The sequence below is a fragment of the Diabrotica virgifera genome, chromosome 1 (genome assembly GCF_917563875.1).
Source record: "Diabrotica virgifera virgifera chromosome 1, PGI_DIABVI_V3a".
Lineage (NCBI taxonomy): Eukaryota > Metazoa > Arthropoda > Insecta > Coleoptera > Chrysomelidae > Diabrotica > Diabrotica virgifera.
In genome coordinates, this window is record NC_065443.1 from 273,834,002 (window position 1) to 273,854,234 (window position 20,233).

The following is a 20,233-nucleotide window of genomic DNA, read 5'->3' on the forward strand; positions in this document are numbered from 1 at the left end:
AGAACACAAAAGGGCATTCAACAATAGAAAAACAGACACTTCTACATACGCACTTCACCTTCTAGATCATAATCATTCTTTCAATGAAGAGTTTCAAATTCTACATATTCAAAATAAAGGCCTTAAGCTATCTTTTTTAGAATCTATGGAAATTAATAAACTGAAAAATACAGATATAATTCTGAATGACCAACTCGAGACAAACAGCTCCCCACTCCTCAACCTCTTCAGTTGAAGATTAAAAAGGCAAACAAATTGTAAACTATATAACTTGAGAAAGGCACTCCGCCGAAACAGCTGTAGTCACTTAGATATAATAAATTTTGTGGAAGTATAGAAAACAAACGTTTTCGTGTTTTATTGTTAGATAAAATGAACTTCCATCAAGTAACGGTCGAATCCATCAATTATCAATCAATATCTGTCGAATTTTAAACGATTTGCCGAAAAATAGTATGTTTACCTCGTAGGAAAAGCCACATTACTGGACCTTGTGTTGCTAAGTCTCGGCTTGCGCCTCGACTTAGCCATCTTCACAGTCGTCCAGGAATGTTAAGCTTTTCCTACCCGGTAAACAATGTACTATTTTTACCCTGTTTTAAGTGTACAACTACCAAGTAATGTTATTTATATCATAATTGATAAAAAATTGTAACACATAATATAATTTCTTATATAACAAAATAAAAAGTTTATAAGGAAAGCTTTACGGTACTTTTGCATAATTATTTATTACTAATAAATGCATTTTTTATTCACTTTTTTTAAACCAATTTGAAAACATAGTTCATGCTCTTTCATTTGACACCTGTGGAATGGTTCTAACGTCATTTTTTTCTGACTTATGTTATTGCAAAAAAAAAAATGCTCTCTGGGATAAACAATTTGAATAAAATTTAAACAATTGAATGAATCGCTTTGAAATTTTTGTCACATATTAAGCACTAAAGAATCCTTATGTGACAAAAATTTCAAAGCTGTACACTAATTTTTGCAATGGATATTGCGAAATGAATTTTTTTTGCAATTCCGACATTTTTCGCAATTATATTAACAATAAATGAGTATATCAAACTTTGTAATACGTCATTTTAAAGCTTTTTCCGTAATCTCAAAGATACTTTTACTGAAAAAACCATGTTTCACTGTTTTCTATTGATTTGAAAAAAATGGGAAAAATGCCGTTTTTTCACACTTAATTGTTTATAAACGAAGCAGAGGAAGTGAAGAGGCAAATATTTATTGCCCATAAAAGTTATCGTGGCTTAATTCGGCAACTAAGATCAGACAACGTCGCAAGGAAAACAAAATGCCAAATATACAAAACCCTAATAAGACCGGTACTCACATACGGCTCAGAAACCTGGACACTCACTAAAAGAGAGGAAACATTGCTAGCCACCTGTGAAAGAAAAATCTTGCGACACATATATAAGGGCACAAAAGAAAATGGAATTTGGCGAAGAAGGTACAACTTTTAACTATACGAAACATACCAGGATCCAGATATCATAACATTCATTAAAATAGGACGGCTGCGTTGGATGGGACATGTAGAAAGAATGGAAGAAGGCGAAATACCAAACAAAATATTCAAACAGATGCCAGTTGGAAAAAGAACAAGAGGAAGACCGAAGCTGAGATATTTAGAACAAATAGAAAATGATATAAAAACCTTAAAAATAAAAAACTGGAGAAAAAAAGCACGAAACAGATCAGAGTGGAGAAGAATCCTGGAACAGGCCAAGACCCAGAAAGGGCTGTCGAGCCAATGATGATGATGATGATGAATTGTTTATAAATAAAAATGGTCGCCAGATCCTACGCAGGAAATAGTTACAATTTGCTCTTATAGGTATTACCTATCGAAAAAACGCTTCAGTACCCTGGCTGCTTGAGTGTCATGGGAAAAACCTTATTACCCTGGACTATACTGCTCGTGATTTAAAAGAGATATACCAGAAGCAAAATATGCACTTAAGAATTTTTCTCAAAACCACATTTTACTGTAGCAAACCCATATCTGTATAGCTGTAAATAGATAACAAAGTTTTATTTGTGTTTGACTATCACAAGAAAACTATACGTGATATAAAAAAACTATTTTTGGAGTGTAAAAATTATTATAAGAATAAGACAAAAACATATTTTTTGTTGCCCAATGTTACCCGTATACAGTACTATTAGAAATAAAAGCACAAAATTGAGAAAATTGAAAGAAATATTTAACCCAGCAAGAACAAATTTTTGCTAGGGCCGTGCTAAAAGAGCCACTTTCACGCACGCATTTCGTTTCCGAAAGTTGCACTTTCCCGCACGGCGTGCGTGAAAGTAAATTTTCCAGCACGGCGTGCGGGAAAGTAAAATACCGTGTAATATGGCATTATAATATATTATAATATATGCAATAAACTAATATTTCGATAAAAAAACAGTAAATCCTGTATAAGGTATATTTAAAAAACCCCCAAAAGGGCCACATCAAATTCACATAACTAGTTTTCGACTGGTTTACCAGTCATCATCAGTGCTTACGTGCAATGTACATGCTAACCACCAAGATAGTGTTATACAAAAATATGTGGGTCCAAGCCCATTAAAAGTAGTCCGTCAAGGAAACATAGGTATAAAATGCTACCTTAAGCCCGGATGTTTAAAATATTATCTAATTTGCCCTAGGTAACATCTGAGATCTATATATGACTTGTTCACATGTTGGAAGTGAGACGGCAAGTGAAAATGAAATGGTTGGGAACCTCGGAACGATGACGATGAATTGTGGATTTTTAATATTTAGATATTATTTACTAATTTATTTCAAATTTATCTTATTTTGTTCATGTTTTAATGAAATTAGCGCGATAATTCGATGAAATAAAATTATTTTGACATAATATTTAAAAGTCAGATCAGTAGATAATTACGATGGTTTTGAATCGTCGTCATGGAAACCAATATCGTCGTCGTGGTAACCCATTATATTGAAAGTTTGGTTTTGACAACCTTGTCAAAGAGTTAATTTGTGTATTTTCACTTCTAAGTAAAAATTGATATAACTCTATTTTTTGTGGCTTTTTTTCAAACGTACGGCCCAAGAAAAAATATTATTCCAAACTCATGCGGAAAGTGTCTTCACCGCACTCGACTGCTTGCCCGAACTCCGCTATCGCGTCGTTCGGGTCAACAGCAGTCTCGTGCGTGAAAGTATCACTTTCCGCACTAGTTAGGTAAATAACTATTTTCTAAAACCGTGTTAAAAATCCAATTTTTAGCACTTCATAGGAGCGTTAAAAAAGCACTAGTGCATTAAAAATTTTAAGGCACTGCAGTTGTTAAAAGTGAATTGTCAAATTGTGAAACGTCAAAATATATATATTTCATTTATTAACATTAATATTAATAGTACAACTTGCGCAATTTGAAAAAGGTGGTTTAAAAGGTTCTTTAAAATATAATTTAAACTGTATTATTGCATTTTTAACACGTTTGTAGAAATAACCAGCTTATGTAACGGTATAATATTTTCGCTATAAATTTTTAGACATTCCCCTAGAGTGTAGACAACCACTTCGACCTTTTACGGTTCATAGATTTTATGGTTTCAGCAATTAACAAAAATATTGTATTTTATAAATTTATAACCTTTGTAGAAAAAATATTGTATGATATACGTGTTAAAAAGTACATTTTTAAGGCACTCATGTGAATTGCAGAATTCGCTTCGCTCATTTTGCAAACTTTCACATGCGTGCCTTAAAATTGTACTTTTAACACGTACATCATAAATAACTATTAAAACCAAAAATATTATTAGCAAGCAAGCAAGCAATTTGATTCAACCCGACATGTGGTAGATGTCCACCCTATCGAAAAAGTACATTCGGGTGTAACAATTCATTGGTGCGAGGTGTTTTGACCCGAGTAAAAACAGGGATCACCCCACCTCGCTCCAATGCCCCAGACCATCCCTTTCCCCCCATAGCACGCTGATGCGCAAAGGGGGCACAACTATCGTAGCGATATGCTTTTCACAATGGAATCCTGGGTAAAAAGAAACCAATGTGTACTAATCGAGTTCAAAACTAGGCCAGAGTGAAGCGCTCTATGCCTTTATCTTCTAATTACTCATCCGCGGAACTAAAAGTTTTTTATATTTTTTTTGGGGCTTGCGCCTTCTATTTTTCTATGGGCTGACTTTGCCTGATCGTGATGATGGACCAACGCTTTGGTTACGTGTTTCTTCGGCACTTGGTGTTTTCGAGCTACGAACTATCTACTTTACTTATTTTTACTTCATTATCACTTTACTTTCGCTTTCTCTTTACGTCTCTCTTTATTTGCTTTATTTATTTCCCTTTATTTTTACTATATTTTCTTTACTTTATTCCACTATTTGTTGTTTAAGGCGTTTGTGCTTCCATCGGTGAAAAGCGTCATACCCTAACATCTCTCGCAGTATGGGACTTGGGTGGTGCTCCAGCTATATTAGTTACTATTAAAAAATATTAGTTACTATTATTATTTTAGGGGATCCTCGGACCAATCAAAATCCTCATCTAACAGCCACCACCATTCTCTGGATAAGGGAACACAACAGAATAGCTACAGGACTTTGTACACTAAATCCTATGTGGGATGACGAAAAAATTTTTCAGGTAAATGTTTTAATAATTGTTTATTATACAGGGTATCCCAAAATTAGCAGAACGGAATATTTCGCGAAGTCAACATCCGATCGAAAACTGAAAAATACGTGTTCAAGCAAGCAAGCAAGCAATTTGATTCAACCAGAGCTGTGGGAGATGTCCACCCTATCGAAAAAGTACATTCGGGTGTAACAATTCATTGGGGCGAGGTGTTTTGACCCGAATTTAAAACAGGGATCACCCCACCTCGCTCCAATGCCCCAGGCCATCCCTTTCCCCTCCACAGCACGCTGATGCGCGATGGGGGCACAGCTATCGTAGCCAAATGCTCTTCACAATGGAATCCTGGGTAATAAGATTCCAATGTGGTGCCCTAATCGAATTTCAAAACTAGACTAGCGTGAAGCGCTCTATGCCTATATCTTGTATTTACTTATCCGCGGTACTAAAATTGCTTGCTTTGGTCCCAAGTCATTGTACCAAGCCCCACTTAGCTCGGTCCAATGACTTGGTGCTCAAGAATTTTATGATTTTTTTGTTTTTTTTATGATTTTTCTGGTGGCTTACCCCTTTTGGTTTTTTGTGTTTTTTTGTTTGGCTTGCGCCTTTTCCTCTATTTTCTTACCTGGTCGTGATGTTAGACCTACGCTTGGGTTGTGTGTTTCTTCGGCACTTGGTGTTTCGAGGTATGAACTGACTACTAGTTTCACTTTTACTTTTTCTTTTACTTTGTCACTCTTTGTTTGCTTTATTCGATTCACTTTAATCCACTATTTGCTGTTTAGGACGTTTGTGCTTCCATCGGTGGAACGCGTCATACCCTAGCATCTCTCGCAGTATGTGACTTGGGTGGTGCTCATGCTCCGCGAATTTGACCCTTACCTTATCTGTCATCATTTCGGTGACTCTCACCTGTTGAAGTTCCCTAAATAGGAATCTTTCTGCGACGTATCTTGGAACTCTGGCTGCTTCTCTTAAGCTGCTGTTGTGGACCGCTTGTATTTTCTTTTTGTGGGTGTTGCATACTTGTCCCCATGCGAGAGATGCGTATATTAATACCGGTAATATTATGCTATTTGTTAGTCTTAACGCCGTTTCTTCTCTTAGTTTATTTTTCTTTCTTTTTTTCTTTTCTTTCTATTTTGTCTACGTTTCTGTGTTTGGCCGCTATCGCTATATCGTCGGTGTAGAGGCTCATTAGGGTACCTGGTGTTCTAGGTACGTCAGCGGGGTATATTGTGTACAGCAGAGGTGACAAAACCGCTCCATGTGGCACTCCAGCCTCCGGGTTTCCGAGCTCGGACAGGACTTGTCCTATACGAACCGTGAAACTCCGGCCGCCTAAGTACGAGGAGATCAGCCTCGTCATCGCTCCGCTGTACCCATAACCTCGCATTTTGTATATGAGCCCCTTGTGCCATACTGTGTCGATAGCTTTGCTTACGTCCAGGAATGCTGCTCCAGTGTACTGCTTGTGGTTGAATCCAGCTGCTATGTACTCAGTTAATCTGAGTACTTTTAGCTCGCTGGAGGGCTCTGGTCTGAATCCGAATTGAGCTTCTGGAATTATCTCTAACCTGCTGGTTTCCGCTTGCAGTCTGCTGAGGATAATTCTTTCCACTATCTTGCTGATCGCTGGGAGTAAGCTGATTGGCCTGTAGTTCTGCGGGAATGTGTGATTCTTGCCAGGTTTTGGGATCATGATAGCATGGTCCCCTTTCCATCTGTTCGGGAATATTTTGTATCTTAATATCGCGTTCACTATGTTCGTAAAGTACACTATAGCTCTTATAGGCAAATACTTTAGGGCTCTATTTGTTATTTCGTCTAGACCAAGCGCTTTTCTCGGTGAACTATTTCTTATATGTTCGTGGATTTCTTCCGGTGATGTTGGGGGAATGATGTCTTCTGGGTCCTCTGGTCTTTCTTCTTGCTCTTCGACTTCTTCCATGAAGTCTACGTCATCGTCTTGGTGGAAGTTTAACCTGCATTCTCTTTCGAGTGTAGACCTCATCACCTCTGTTTCTCTTCTATGGTATACACCATGCCGTTTTCTCCATGTAATGAGGGGATGGGTTTTCTGTCGCTTCTCATCATTTTCTTGAGCTTCCAAACATTTTTCATGTTTGAGTCTAGTTCTTCCATCTCTTGTACAAAGTTGTCTCATTTTTCGCTGCGGTGTAGTTGTAGAGCCGTTTTGACCTCTCTGTTTAGTGTATTTGCCCAAGTTTTGTCTACTCGGTTTCTTGTTCTTCTGGCTATTTGCTTCGCTCTATTTTTTTCCCTTACCAAGTCTTGTACTTCTTGTGGTATGTCTTTGAACCTTCCCGTGTGGATCTCGTCTTCTTCCTCTGTTGTGCTGTTTCTAATTGCTTCTTGGATGATGTTTTCTAGCGCTAGGACTTTTTCTTCTATTTGTTGAGGGTTATTTATAATTGGCACTATGTTTATTACTTCAGTCACTAGTCTTTTGTAATTCGTCCAATTTATTTTCTTTTTTTATACTTTTCGGCGGGTTTGTTTCTTGCCATGTTCCTATTTCTAGTAGAATGGGGTTGTGATCTGTTGTTCCTTCGTTCAACGTGATTAGTTCAGCTTGTAGTCCTAGGTTTTTGGCTACAACGATGTCGATATGGGTGGGAAGTCCATTTCCTGGGAAGTGTGTTGGTGCTTCTGGGCCCATTGCCACTCTATCTTCGTTATTTTCTATATAGCTATTTAGTAGTCGTCCGTTTCTGTTCGTAAGTCTATCGTTCCAGTTGGGGGATCGATCTTGCATTTAGGTCTCCTATTATTATGGATGTTTCAACGATGTTTAAGAACGCATCTAGGTCATCGCCCATTAGTGGGTCTTGCGGTATTACGTAGGCTGATGTTATTCTGATTGCGCCTTACCTCATTTTAACTTCTATTGTTGTTTCCTCCATGTTTAACAGTGATGGGGTCGTGAATCTGGTGTGTTTAATTCCCTTCTTGACTAGGATTGCCGTTCCTCCTGATCTTCTTTTGAGGTCGTCCCTATATACATCGTACCCAGGAAACTTTAGGTTAAAGTTGTTTGTAAGCTTGGTTTCCTGTATTGCTACGATGTTCATCTCGTATCTGTTGGCGAGTTCATCCATGATGTTTTGATTTGTTGATATGCCGCCCGGATTCCAGGAGCCTATCCTCAAGTTTCCCCTGTCTGCCTGCATTACTTCTGTGTCTGCCTGGTGCCTAGGATCAATTCTTGGACTACCTTAGTCACAATGTTGGTGACCATTCTGACTAGGTAGTCTTCGTCTTGGGGGATCACTGTTTGTTGTTTGTTTTGCGTAGCTTGGGCGTATGATACCCCGGTTGCTTGCTGTCTTCTGGACGTCTGTTGTTATGGCCTCTTTGGTGGTGGTCTTCCCCACGTTGGACATCTCGGATATCCTCTGTAATTTGAGGGGTGACTTCCTTTGCAGTTGGCGCAGGTTGCCTTGGTTTTTCTGGGTTTTGTACATAGCTTTGTGGGGTGGTCCTCGCCGCATTTTACGCACCTTGGATCCTTGTGGCACGCGTTCTGTGCATGGTGATAGCCCTGTCAGTTGAAACACTGCGTAGGTCCTGTTGCCTTCCGTTGGTCCTCTACCACGACCTTCATTTGGCACAAATTTGTGATCCGCTTGGCTCCCTCGATGTCCTCGTGATCCAGAGTCAGGGCGAACATTGGGAGTTGTCTCTTGGGGCCGGCTCTGGTTGACATATTTTTAGCTGAATGGCAGAAAATATTATATTGTGCTGCCATTTCTTCTTTTATTGTCTTCTCGGAAGTGTCAGTGGGTAACCCTCTTAAAACCACTCTGGATTTTACGTCTTCGTCTAAAGGAAAGGCTATCCATTGTAGCCTCTTGGTTTTGTCTTTGGCGTCGTATGTCTTCGCATATTCTTCCACTATCCTCACCATTACCATTTTTCTGTAATCTTCAGGACTTTTCGCCTGAATGAGGGTTTCCCTACCACTCCTGGAAATCTTATTGATTGTATATATTTTTTCCTTTTGGGCTATGGTGAGGATGGCCCCTGTTTCGCTGACGCTGTGCAATTTAGTTACAGGCGGTTTTCGGTATGGTGTTGCCTGTTGATCAGACAACACGGTGGTGTTTTCTTGGTTCGTCTCCATATGTTCCGTCTCTGAATCACTGGGACCTCTCAGTTCAGGCGTATCCCCACCTGTGTTCGTAGGTGGGTGGATTGGTCGAATTTGTCCTCGGGGCAGGTTGCATGTGTCCTGTATTGGGGATGAAGCAGCCCTCATGGCATTGTCTGCTTGAAGTTCCCATGCCGTCGACTCTTCTTTCAAAATTGGTATCTTCAGGGACGGGAAATCTTCTTTATTTTTCGGTTTTTCTGTCTTTTTCTCAGTCTTCTTCTCAGGCTTCTCAGTCGTTGACTTTGGTTTTGGCAGCTTTGATGGTGGCTTTTCCTGTTGTTGTTGGCTCTTGTTCTCCTGGCTTCGGGCTTCCATCAGCACGTCTAACCGGTCCACCACCTGCTTTTGTGACTTGACCATCGCGTCTTTCATCTCCAATATTTCTTGCTTGTGCTCCGCTATTTCGGCCCTCAGCTGGGCTATCTCTTCATCCTTTTTCACCAGCCGTACCTCGTACTGGGCTTCCCTGGTTTTGGTGGCTTCGAGAAACTGTCTCATCAGTTCTTTTTGGGCTGCTAGCTCTTTTAGGAGCTCTTCTTTGTCGTTGTTTTCTTTGTCACCCGCTTCATTTGCTGTCCTAGCCCTTTTGGTGGTACACTTCGCGTCAAAAAAACTGGTTCAACTCTTATAACCGAAAATCGTGTTTTTCAAGTTGTGTAAGTTGATCTTGTCACAAGTGTCATTCTAATTTCTAGGGCAACGTTGCCAGTTCAACGAAAATATTATATCAAACTAGGTAAAAACGGGGCTGTACGACAGACCGCATTTTTTAATATACTAAAAACTAAAACAATTGTAATTTTCCGTCATCTCAATTAACTATTCATACATTGATTCGTGTTTAATTATAATTTATGAAAATATTTCAATTCAAAAATAATGATAGATAATAAATCTTGACATGACTTTAAATTATTATGTTTAATGTCAAATCGAGAGGTGTGATTGGTTTCTCGTAAATTGTAGGACAAAACTGTATTAAATTGTGTAGAATAAATAAAACACACTGGAAAAATTAAAAATTTAATTTGAAATTATTACAAAATAAATAACTTTTACTGTGAACAAGTGTGGAATTTAAATATATGTATTACAATTGGAAATATACATTTTAAACGTTATTTTTTTGTATTTAGATTTAGTGCAATTCCGTTGTCTGTGATGGCAACAACGAAGTGATTCACGAACAATAATTGTCAGTCTGAACACAGGTTTACATTAGGAAAAAAAGTGTACCAGTTTTATATGACGCGAAGTGTACCTCTGCCTGCCTCGTCGGGGACTTCTTCCTCCATGGCCTCTACTTCTGGGTTTTCTTGTCTTTCTTTTCCTCTTCGCTTTTTTTCTTTTTCTCGCCTCTCTTCTTTTTAGACTTTCCTTCTTCTTTTCACTCTTAGGGAGTTTAAAATCCCCGTCTCTCCCACTTTTGTCATCCACAGTTGAATAACCGTCGGCTTCATCGGAACTTAACTCCTAAAAAAGGTTAAGATCCACTTTACGTGAATCTTCATAGGTTGGCGGAATGGCCATAGAAGGGAGAGGTGATCGAGACCTATCTCGATCAATCATCTGGGGGCGAACTGTCCTAATTTTGACGAGCCTTTTTTTCAGCCGTCTGGCCCGTTGCCAGTACGGTTTCAGGGTCGGCTTCCCTGGAGTTATCGCGGCTGGTCACTAACCCAGACAGAACTGGATTAGGGTTCCTCTTGCTGATTCTCGTTCTACTGACCCAGGGGCCGGGGCTGCCCGATGTAGGTTAAAAAACTACACCTTGCAGTGTCTACCCTGACGGAGGCACAGTAGAAATCCCGTAACGGGCTCACGTCGAGCCCGTTTTGCTTTTTCCGCTAATCAATCTCTAGCTGTGGCGTCTCAGAGAATACAATAAAAATCAAACTCCCCAAGTTCACCACATCCAGTAGATTGGTTTTTGCCTCTTCTTCTTGCGTCAGACAGTGAGAAGCGCCCAACTGCTTGCTACGCTTACATTCGTAGCTGAACTGAGAAGTTCAACAGTCAAAGTCACTTAACGTTCCCGAAAACGGATTCGGACAAGCCGAACTGAACCGACTACAAGCACAACCAGCAGATTGTCGATCTTTCGATGTATACGCGGTATATGAGCGGTATATTAGGTACAAATGGATTAGGTACTATAAAATAAGTATTTCAGAAGTTTAAAACTTATAAAAATCTTATAAGTTTTAAAAGTATTTAAAACATTGTTTATTTTAAATCATTGTTCATTATTACCTAATATATTATTCTGAAGCTCTTTCTCTGTGGCATTTATGTAATTTATTATTCTAAATGGGAAATAAGCTACAATTTAACTTAAACAATGATTGTAATATTCTCTCGCAAATAACTCGAAAGGTAACCTACCTATTGACTTCGGATCGAATCTAGTATGTATCATCAAAGAGATATTGTATGTATTTTGTCCATATGCAGATTTCTTAACTTTTGTCTGTGATAATATTCTCCTGTTGGTCTCGCAGTTTGCTAGCTGTGTTGGATTTGGGAAGACTAGCTCCTTGTTTCACCTTTTTAAGCATGTTACCTATTATGTTTTTGTTCTAGTAAATATTTTTCTAAGAATCACTATCATGTGATTTTAACCATCTTTTTTTGGCCTTTCGTATTTCGGTTTTTATTTGTCTCTGAAGCTTGTTGTACATTATTTTGTTGTTCTTTGATTTTCTTCTTTCTTCGATAAGTTGCAGTATAGTGTCATTCATCCAAATCTTTCTCTTCTCTTTCTTTTCTATTGCATGTTCTTGTCTGATCTTGTTAAAGGTTTCATATATAGGTATATTTTATTACATACACCATTTTTTTCACTTTTATATAAGCTACTTATATTTTTGCTAAGAATATTTTTTTCAATAGAATACTTACGTTTTGAGTTATTTGCGAAACACCGTCCAAAAATATGTTTTTTTTTTTTCGTTAAAAATGAACATATTCACTCGCAAATAACTCGAAAGGTTGACTTAGTAAAAAAAATCTATAGAACAAAAGTTGCTTAGAATAAATCATTTTATCCAATACCGGACTTATTTGGAATGTATACCTACCTATTTTTCACACCCGAGAAGGTTTGTAAAATGGAGGGAATGTAGAACTGTAAACTTTTTCTTATATAATAATAGACAATTTCAACTACCTTTTCCCAAATTTTCATCCTTTCTTCCTTTATTTTTTTGGGTCAGATTGCTCTTTGGTCGGGCTATGTAGCAAATAAAGAAAGACAAATAATGTATTAGTAATAATAGGTCTGGATCCCGCGTATGAAAAAAAGTTGATTAATATCAAGCTGAAAATGTGTAAGTAGCTTAAATGTGTCTGGTCGGATAAACTTTGATATATGGGAACACTGGAACAGGGGCAGTTTTAATTGTGGAACAGGTTAAAAATTTGGAACGGTTACACCACAAAAACGGCACATTTATTTTGTCTGACAGAACAGACTTAAACTCTCGGAACAGAGATTAAACTCTCATGCAAAAATCAGACTGCTATTTATCACCTGTCATAATTCTTGTCATTTGACATATTCTACATGTTCCACTCATTAAATCGCCCATTTGGTGATAAATAGCAGTCTGATTTTTGCATGAGAGTTTAATCTCTGTTTGAAGAGTTTAAGTTTGTTCTGTCGGATAAAATACATGTGCCGTTTTCGTGGTGTGACCGTTCCAAATTTTTAACCTGTTCCACAATTAAAACTGCCCCTGTTCCAGTGTTCCCATATATCAAAGTTTATCCCACTAGACACCCTTAAGCTATTAACAAATTTTCAGTTTGCTATTAATCAACTTTTTTTTATACGCGGGATCCAGACCTATAATTTTACAAAAAAAAAACACAACCACCACTTTTGATACACTTAAAAACTACTTTTGTTGTATGTAAACGTCTGATGTGGAAGTGGAAACGTTAATACAATCATTGTTTAAGTTAAATTGTGGCTTATTTCCCTTTTAGAATAATAAATTACATAAATGCTACAAAGAAATAACTTCAGAACAGAATAATATATTAGGTGATAATGAACAATGATTTAAAATAAACAATGTTTTAAATACTTTTAAAACTTATAAGATTTTTAGAAATTTTAAACTTCTAAAATACTTATTTTATAATAATCCATTCGTACTTAATATACCGCGCATACATCGAAAGATCGACAATCTGCTGGTTGTGCTTGTAGTCGGTTCAGTTCGGCTTGTCTCAATCCGTTTTCGGGAACGTTAAGTGTCAAAGTCACTCCCACTCCTTCGGCTTTCTTCCGCTCCGCTCGCTGGCACGTGCTGCTCCTACGGTGGCTGGCACCGTACTAAATACGTGTTCCATAATTCTTTAAAAATCTATCAAATGACCCAAAACAGTTTCCCCCACTCCACTCTCTGAAGGTGGGGTGGGGGAAACTTTAAAATCTTAAATAGAAACCCCCAGTTTTTATTGCTGATTTGGATTTAATACGTAAAAGTAAGCAACAATTCGAGACATTTTTCGAATTGTGGATAGATGGCGCTGTAATCGGAAAAAACGATGTGTCAAGAAGTGATGATATCGTAAGTAAATTATAGAAACCGTCGAATATCTCGAGAAATACACTTCCAAATAAAAAATTATTATTATTAAAAATTATTATTTTTCAAAAACCTATCCAATAACACCAAACCACCCACTCCACTCCACCCCACCCACCGAGGTGGGGAGGGGGGTAAATTTAAAATCATAAATAGAAACCACCATTTTTTTGCAGATTTGGATTCCTCATGAAAACATAAGTGACATTTGTCCACCCCACCCACACACTCCACCCAACCCATCGAGGTGGGGAGGGGGGTAAATTTAAAATCTTAACCCTGCTGTCCTGTTCGGGTCTATTTGACCCAAAAAATAATTTATTTCTTATTTTACAAATTATTACGCGGCCTAACGATTTGGTGTTTCGTGACTTTATTACCTAATATGAGGTCTTTGAATTGCATATGAGATAAACAATCAACTTCCTGATTTTTTTGATAAAAATGAAATTGTTACCTATGGTACGTTCGGGTCAATGTGACCCGAGTATTTAAACCGTTAAAAATTACTTGTGTATGTGTGTTTAGTTGGCAGTATTCTATATTAGCAGTACCTGTGTGTTTGTCAGCCGCATACGTCTGTAAATAAAAACAGGTTACTGCAAGCTAAAACTTGTAAAATCAACTGTAGTGTAGCTGGACGATGTTGCAAACCAAATTATAAATATGACCAACATGGACAGACAGCATGTATTTGGAACCAACTGGAAAGACATAAATAAAGTTGGTTTCCAAGCATACATTGGTTTTTTATTTTTAGCTCGAGTTTATAAGTCCCATGGTGAATCAACTAAAAGTTTATGGAATGAAGAAACGGGTCGTACTATATTTAGATCAACAATGTCGCTTGATCTATTTACAGAAAGTTTGCCAGTAATACGTTTTGATAACAAAACTACTAGACAGGATAGAAGACGTTTTGATAAACTTGCGGCAATACGTGAAATTTATGAAACATGGGTAGAAAATGTAAACAGAACTTTTAACCCTGATAAAAATGTTACCGTCGATAAGCAACTAGTTGCCTTTAGAGGCAACCGCTCTCCCTTCAAATGGTATATTCCAGCAAGCCAGCGAAATATGGCACAAAACTTTAGGGTTTATGTAATTATGAACAGTAAAACTTCTTATGCTCTAAAATTGAAGATCTATACAGAAATGCGTGTGATGTGTGACTTGAGTAGTGATTTGAAATGCCACAATATTACGTGTATAATAACTTTTTTTCATCGTAAAATTTGGGAAAATTTCTTCTAAAACAAAGTAGATACAACGCCTGGGATTATAAGTAAAATAAACCGGAGCTTTCAGCAAAAATCGCGAATAGAGAAGTTCATAGCTCGTCTTTTTTGCTTCATGCAAGATTTGACAATATTCCCAAAAATAATAAAAATGTTGTTCTTATGAGTACTTTGCATCATGAATCGAGGCATCATGCATCATTTTCATCAAATGAAAAAGCCCCAAATTATTTTAGATTACAATTCCAATAAGGGAGCAATGGATACTCTAGATTAGCTTGTTGGCACGTATATATGTGAGAAGAGATAAATCGCTGGCCAATGATTGTTTTTTATAATCTACTGGACATTTCTGCCTACAACGCGTTCGTATTATGGGCATCAATAAATATCCAATGGAATACCAATCAATTGGGAAAACGGCGAATTTTTCTTGAGGAATTGGGAAAAAACTAATGAATCTAGTCATCATTTCCAGAAAAAATATACCAATAACTAAAGGCTCTTACGAACTGGCAAAAAGGACACGAGAATGAACAAGTAGACAAGATGGAAATGCTAGTGAACCGTCTATTAAATCTAACTCCGCCTGCTAAACGAACACGCTGTAAACTTGCCGTAAAAACGATGACAAGACAAATTGTTATATTGGATTACATCACAAACATATTTGTAAAATCCATTCTTTTTATTAATGTCCCAGTTGTAAACTGAATTAAATTTTTGTAGATATTTGTTACTAGGCTTTTTTGAAAGAAAAAATGTCTTTTGTTTTTGTTAAGAAGGTTTAAGTTACATTAATAACATAATTTTTGTTTAGTTAACCATAATTTATTGTTAGTAAAGTTTTATTTATCACCATTAGCTTATTTTATTTCGATTAAGGAGCGTAAACCATAGTTGGGTCATATTGACCCGAACAGTACATTTGTGTAGTTGACTCGAACGGGACAGTAGGGTTAAATAGAAACCACCATTTTTTTGCAGATTTGGATTCCTCATGAAAAAATAAGTGACATTTTTTCGAAACATTTTTTAGAATTGTTGATAGATGGCGCTGTAATCGGAAAAATACGATTTATTAGCGCCATCTATCAACAATTCTAAATAATGTTTCAAATAAACGTTACTTATTCTTTCATGAGGAAACCAAAACTACAATAAAAAACGGAGGTTCCTATTTAAGATTTTAGAGTTACCCCCACCCAACCTCCAGGGTGTGGAGTGGGAGATCGTGTTTGGTATCATTCGATAGTTATTTGAAAAATATTAAACACTCCCATGTTATACATATGATTTTTCCATCTTCCTCAAATATTAAGTGATATTTTCATTTTTATATAATTTATTTATGTAACTGACAAAATTTATTAGAGCACTTTAAACTAACAAGTAGGTACAGTATAACTGTCAACTGTCAAATATAAGTCAAATTATCATTGTAAAAATTAAATCAAAATAACAATTTACTGTTTTTACCATTCTGCAAAATACAGGGTGCTCTATAAATAAACGTTAAAATGTATAGATACTTACGTAATAGATAATAGAATATTGTACAGGGCTTCAATAAGGTATTTCATCAATAACATAGGTACCATGACGTCACTTTTACTTTTCCTCCCTAGGGAGGAAAATAACGACTTTGCTCCCTACAATCAAGTCAGGAAAAGTATACTTTGAGTAGAGGTAGGTGGAAAAATATTGTTCCTAACTCATGCGGAAAGTGTCTTCCCCGCACTCGAGTGCTTGCCCGAACTCCGCTATCGCGTCGCGTCGTTCGGGTCAACGGCAGCCTCGTTCGTGAAAGTATCACTTTCCGCACTAGTTAGGAAAATAACTATTTCCACCTACCTCTACCGAAAGTATACTTTTCTGGACCTGATTGTAGGGAGCAAAGTTGTACTTTTCCTCCCTAGGGAGGAAAAGTAAAAGTGACGTCATGGTATTTCATTCATGAATTATAACTTATTGACGCCCTGTACATTATCTATTTTCTATTACGTAAGTATCTATACATTTTAACGTTTATTTATAAAACACTCTGTATTTTGCAGAATGGTAAAAACAGTAAATTGTTATTTTGATTTAACAATGTTTACATTATTAATTTGACTTATATTTGACAGTTGACAGTTATATTGTACCTACTTGTCAGTTTTAGTTCTAATAAATTTTGTTGGTTAGTTACATAAATAAATTAAGTAAAATTGAAAAAATTACTTATTTGAGGAAGGTGGAAAAACCATATATATAGCATGGGAGTAAAGTGCCTTTTCCTCCCTTAAATGATTACTGCCCTCCGCTACGCGTCGGGCAGTAAACTTCATTCTCGGGAGGAAAAGAAGCACTTTCCTCCCCTGTTATACAAATAGCTATTTTATTTTTTAATGATTACAGACAGCTCGAGCCATCAATATAGCACAATGGCAGCACATTACCTATTATGAGTTATTACCGGTGTACGCTGGATACCAAGCTCTGGTGCAGCATGAAATAATATATGATATTAAAACATATTTTAACCAATATGTAGACGATTACGATGAAAATGTGAGACCACATATATATAACGAGTTCGCTCATGGAACTCTTAGACAATTTCATTCGCTCATTGCTGGTAAAATGGGGTAAGTAATTCACCATTAATTTCACCATTAATAATATTAATTAAGTAATTCACCATTAATAGTAAAAATAAAATATCTGAATGTAATAAGGAACTAAGCACGACAAAAAGAGAATCGTGGAGAAGGTATTGTAAAGAGACAGAGCACATAGAAGGGAAAGCAAAAGAATTCAATCTGACAATTTTATCTCAGAAAACTAAAACAGTAGTAATCAGTAAAGAACCAATCAGATATAAAATAGAAATTGATGGTATCAGTATTGAACAAGTAATGGAAATAAGATATCTTGGAATTACGTTGTAAAGCTGCGGAGACCTGGACAAAGAAGTGAAAAATCAAGTACAAAAAAAAGACTGGCAGGATGCCTTACAATATACATAAATATGACGAAACCAAGATATTGACACTGAGATGAAGTCAAGAATTTATAAAATCAGTGTACGACCGATAATGACAAATGTATCAGAAACAAGACACGATACAGCCACAACACAAAAACTACTGGAAACGGCAGATATGAGAGTACTGAGAAGAATTACAGGAAATAAGCTGAAAGATCGAAAGAGGAGTGAAGATACTAAAAGACAAATGTAAAGTACAATGTATAACCTAATGGACACTAAAGAGAAAAAAAAAGAATGGCATAACCACACAAGCAGAATGGAGGAGACATAGGTGGTCAAAATATTAAGAGTTAACTTATTAATCGGTAGAAGACATATCGGCCGACCACTCAAAAGATGGGATGACAGCCTTCCATAGAGGTATCAATTCGCCAATAAACAACCAGAATTGCTTTTAAAGAGGATGAAGAAAAAGAAAGCAATCAAAAGGACGATTCGTCTAAGCGGAATATACGAAGCAAGCTGCAGTTGGACACTGCATGCTGAAGAGCTGTGGGATATACACAACATTGCTGAGGGATAGAGTATCAGCACAGGTAACCAGAGCCTGTCCATGCGGGTTGTTTATCTCTTATTGTAGAATCTGGTCCTGAATGGGCTGATCTGATCGATGGGCATTAGGGTGGGTCGGTTCTCTAGTTTTTTATGCCTGTAGTGAAGAAAGTTGCCAGATGGTATAGAATGAATAGCAATATTATTTATATTTTAATATTTAGCCCCCGCTCCCCCCCCCCCCCCCCCACCTAACCCCTAAAAAAATAAAAAAAAAACAAACGACTAAAAATAGCTTCAAATGTAGTAAAAAAATACTTATTTAATTTAAACAACCTTAAACCCCACCGCTAGGCAAATTTGTCCAGGTCCAGAACGACCCATAATACCCTTAAGCACTCTATGCCTACACCGCCTAACTTTGACTGCAATAGACCGAACGGGGTTATCGAGTAGAAAGGGAGCAATGATCGCTAGAAAAATGACAAGTCTATGTAATAGACAAGTCTAAATTAGATCGACAAAGAAAAAGGCAACGACTTGATTTAAAAAAAAATATAAAGGATGATGCTAGTCTTTAAGATGTCTATTTTGATGGTCGCAGAGACCAAACCTTTCACGTTCAAAAACAGGGAGAATCGTGTTCTAGAAAAACCACTGTCGAAGAACATAAAGTGTTATTGAAGGAACCTGGTAGCGACTATATAGGGCACGTAACACCTCAAAATGTTACTAGCGAGTTGACTACGGTTGGCTACGATGTACTGTCGTACTGGGCCCCGCCGACGGTGGTGTAATACTTGATGGAATTGCGAGTACCCCAGCAAACAGACTTGAGCCCAATTACGTGATAATTACGTTAAATTTACGGCAAATTTCAACGAATACGTAACTCGGTGATTTATGACGGGAAAAAAATGTATTTCAGTGCCAAATCATTCACCTATATATTAGTGCTTTCTTTATACATGTTTGACATTAGAATAATATAAAATCATAATGACGAATATAGTACATGTTTTTTATAATATTTGTGAATTTCGGTTACATCGCAAAGGTACGTTTATTCCACGTAATAATCACGAAACAGAAATAACTTCCTTTGGTTAAATTTTGAGAAATATTTTGGAAAAAAAATTTTACAACGGTGTTTGTTAAATACGTATCGCTTGAATTTTACTCACTGTATTTTATGGACGTCGAAAAATTAGATGTATTTCACGTAAAAGTAATGTAAATAATACCAATATTTAAACAAAAAGTTTATGATTTCGCTTTTAAGATCATTTAGCATAACTATTTCAATCCAACTTGATTTAAAGCTATTTTTTTCTTTAAAAATATCACAGGAGCTAAAATCGTCGCCTTAATACTATAACTTAATAACTCGAAATTAGTAGTTTTGAGATAAACGAGTTTAAAGATTTTAAAGATATTTGTGCTTCTACCATGATGTTGGTAAATACGGAATTCACTCTGCGGCTCTAAAATACTGTTCCTTAACTTTTTGGCAACTGATCTATTTAGAAATATGGTGTAAATTTGTTTTCCAATATGGAAAAAAACATGAAAAATTAAAGTTATCAACTTTTAGCATTACCATAATGTTAACATTTGGTAATGTCGCATGTTGTGCTAAGTCGCATATAAGTGAACTTTTTAACACAACTAATATTTTAAACATTATTTTGTTGAAAATTAGCTCTCTGCCATAGGGGTTGCCAGATCTGCTAACAATTCTCGAATTCTTGCATTAAAATGAACCGAATAATCAGATAGCAATTATGTGGTAAGTTCAATGGTTTCAGAGAAACACATGCTAAAACTAGATAACTCGAGTTATCTAGTTATAGCATTCAGTGTATGTCGTATTCACGATTATTTCGATTAAATAATAGCTTAATAACTTATCTTGTCAAGTTTTAGCACTGAATATTAGTAGCATTTGAGTTTTATCAACTTTCGTCAATCATAAATAAATACTTAACCCGTTTGAAGTGAGCTATCAAGTTTTTACACAATATGGAGGCAAATAAAATACATCT

The 20,233-nt window shown here is 36.6% G+C and overlaps 1 protein-coding gene across 1 annotated transcript in view; it reads left to right on the forward strand.

Moving 5' to 3' along the window:
• LOC114334907 (peroxidase-like) overlaps positions 1-20,233 on the forward strand; it is a 95,859-nt gene that overhangs the window by 50,785 nt on the left and 24,841 nt on the right. The window contains exons 5-6 of the mRNA XM_028285044.1: positions 4,528-4,655; positions 17,063-17,292. Coding sequence (XP_028140845.1) covers positions 4,528-4,655; positions 17,063-17,292 — 358 coding nt within the window. The remainder of the gene's footprint in view (positions 1-4,527; positions 4,656-17,062; positions 17,293-20,233) is intronic.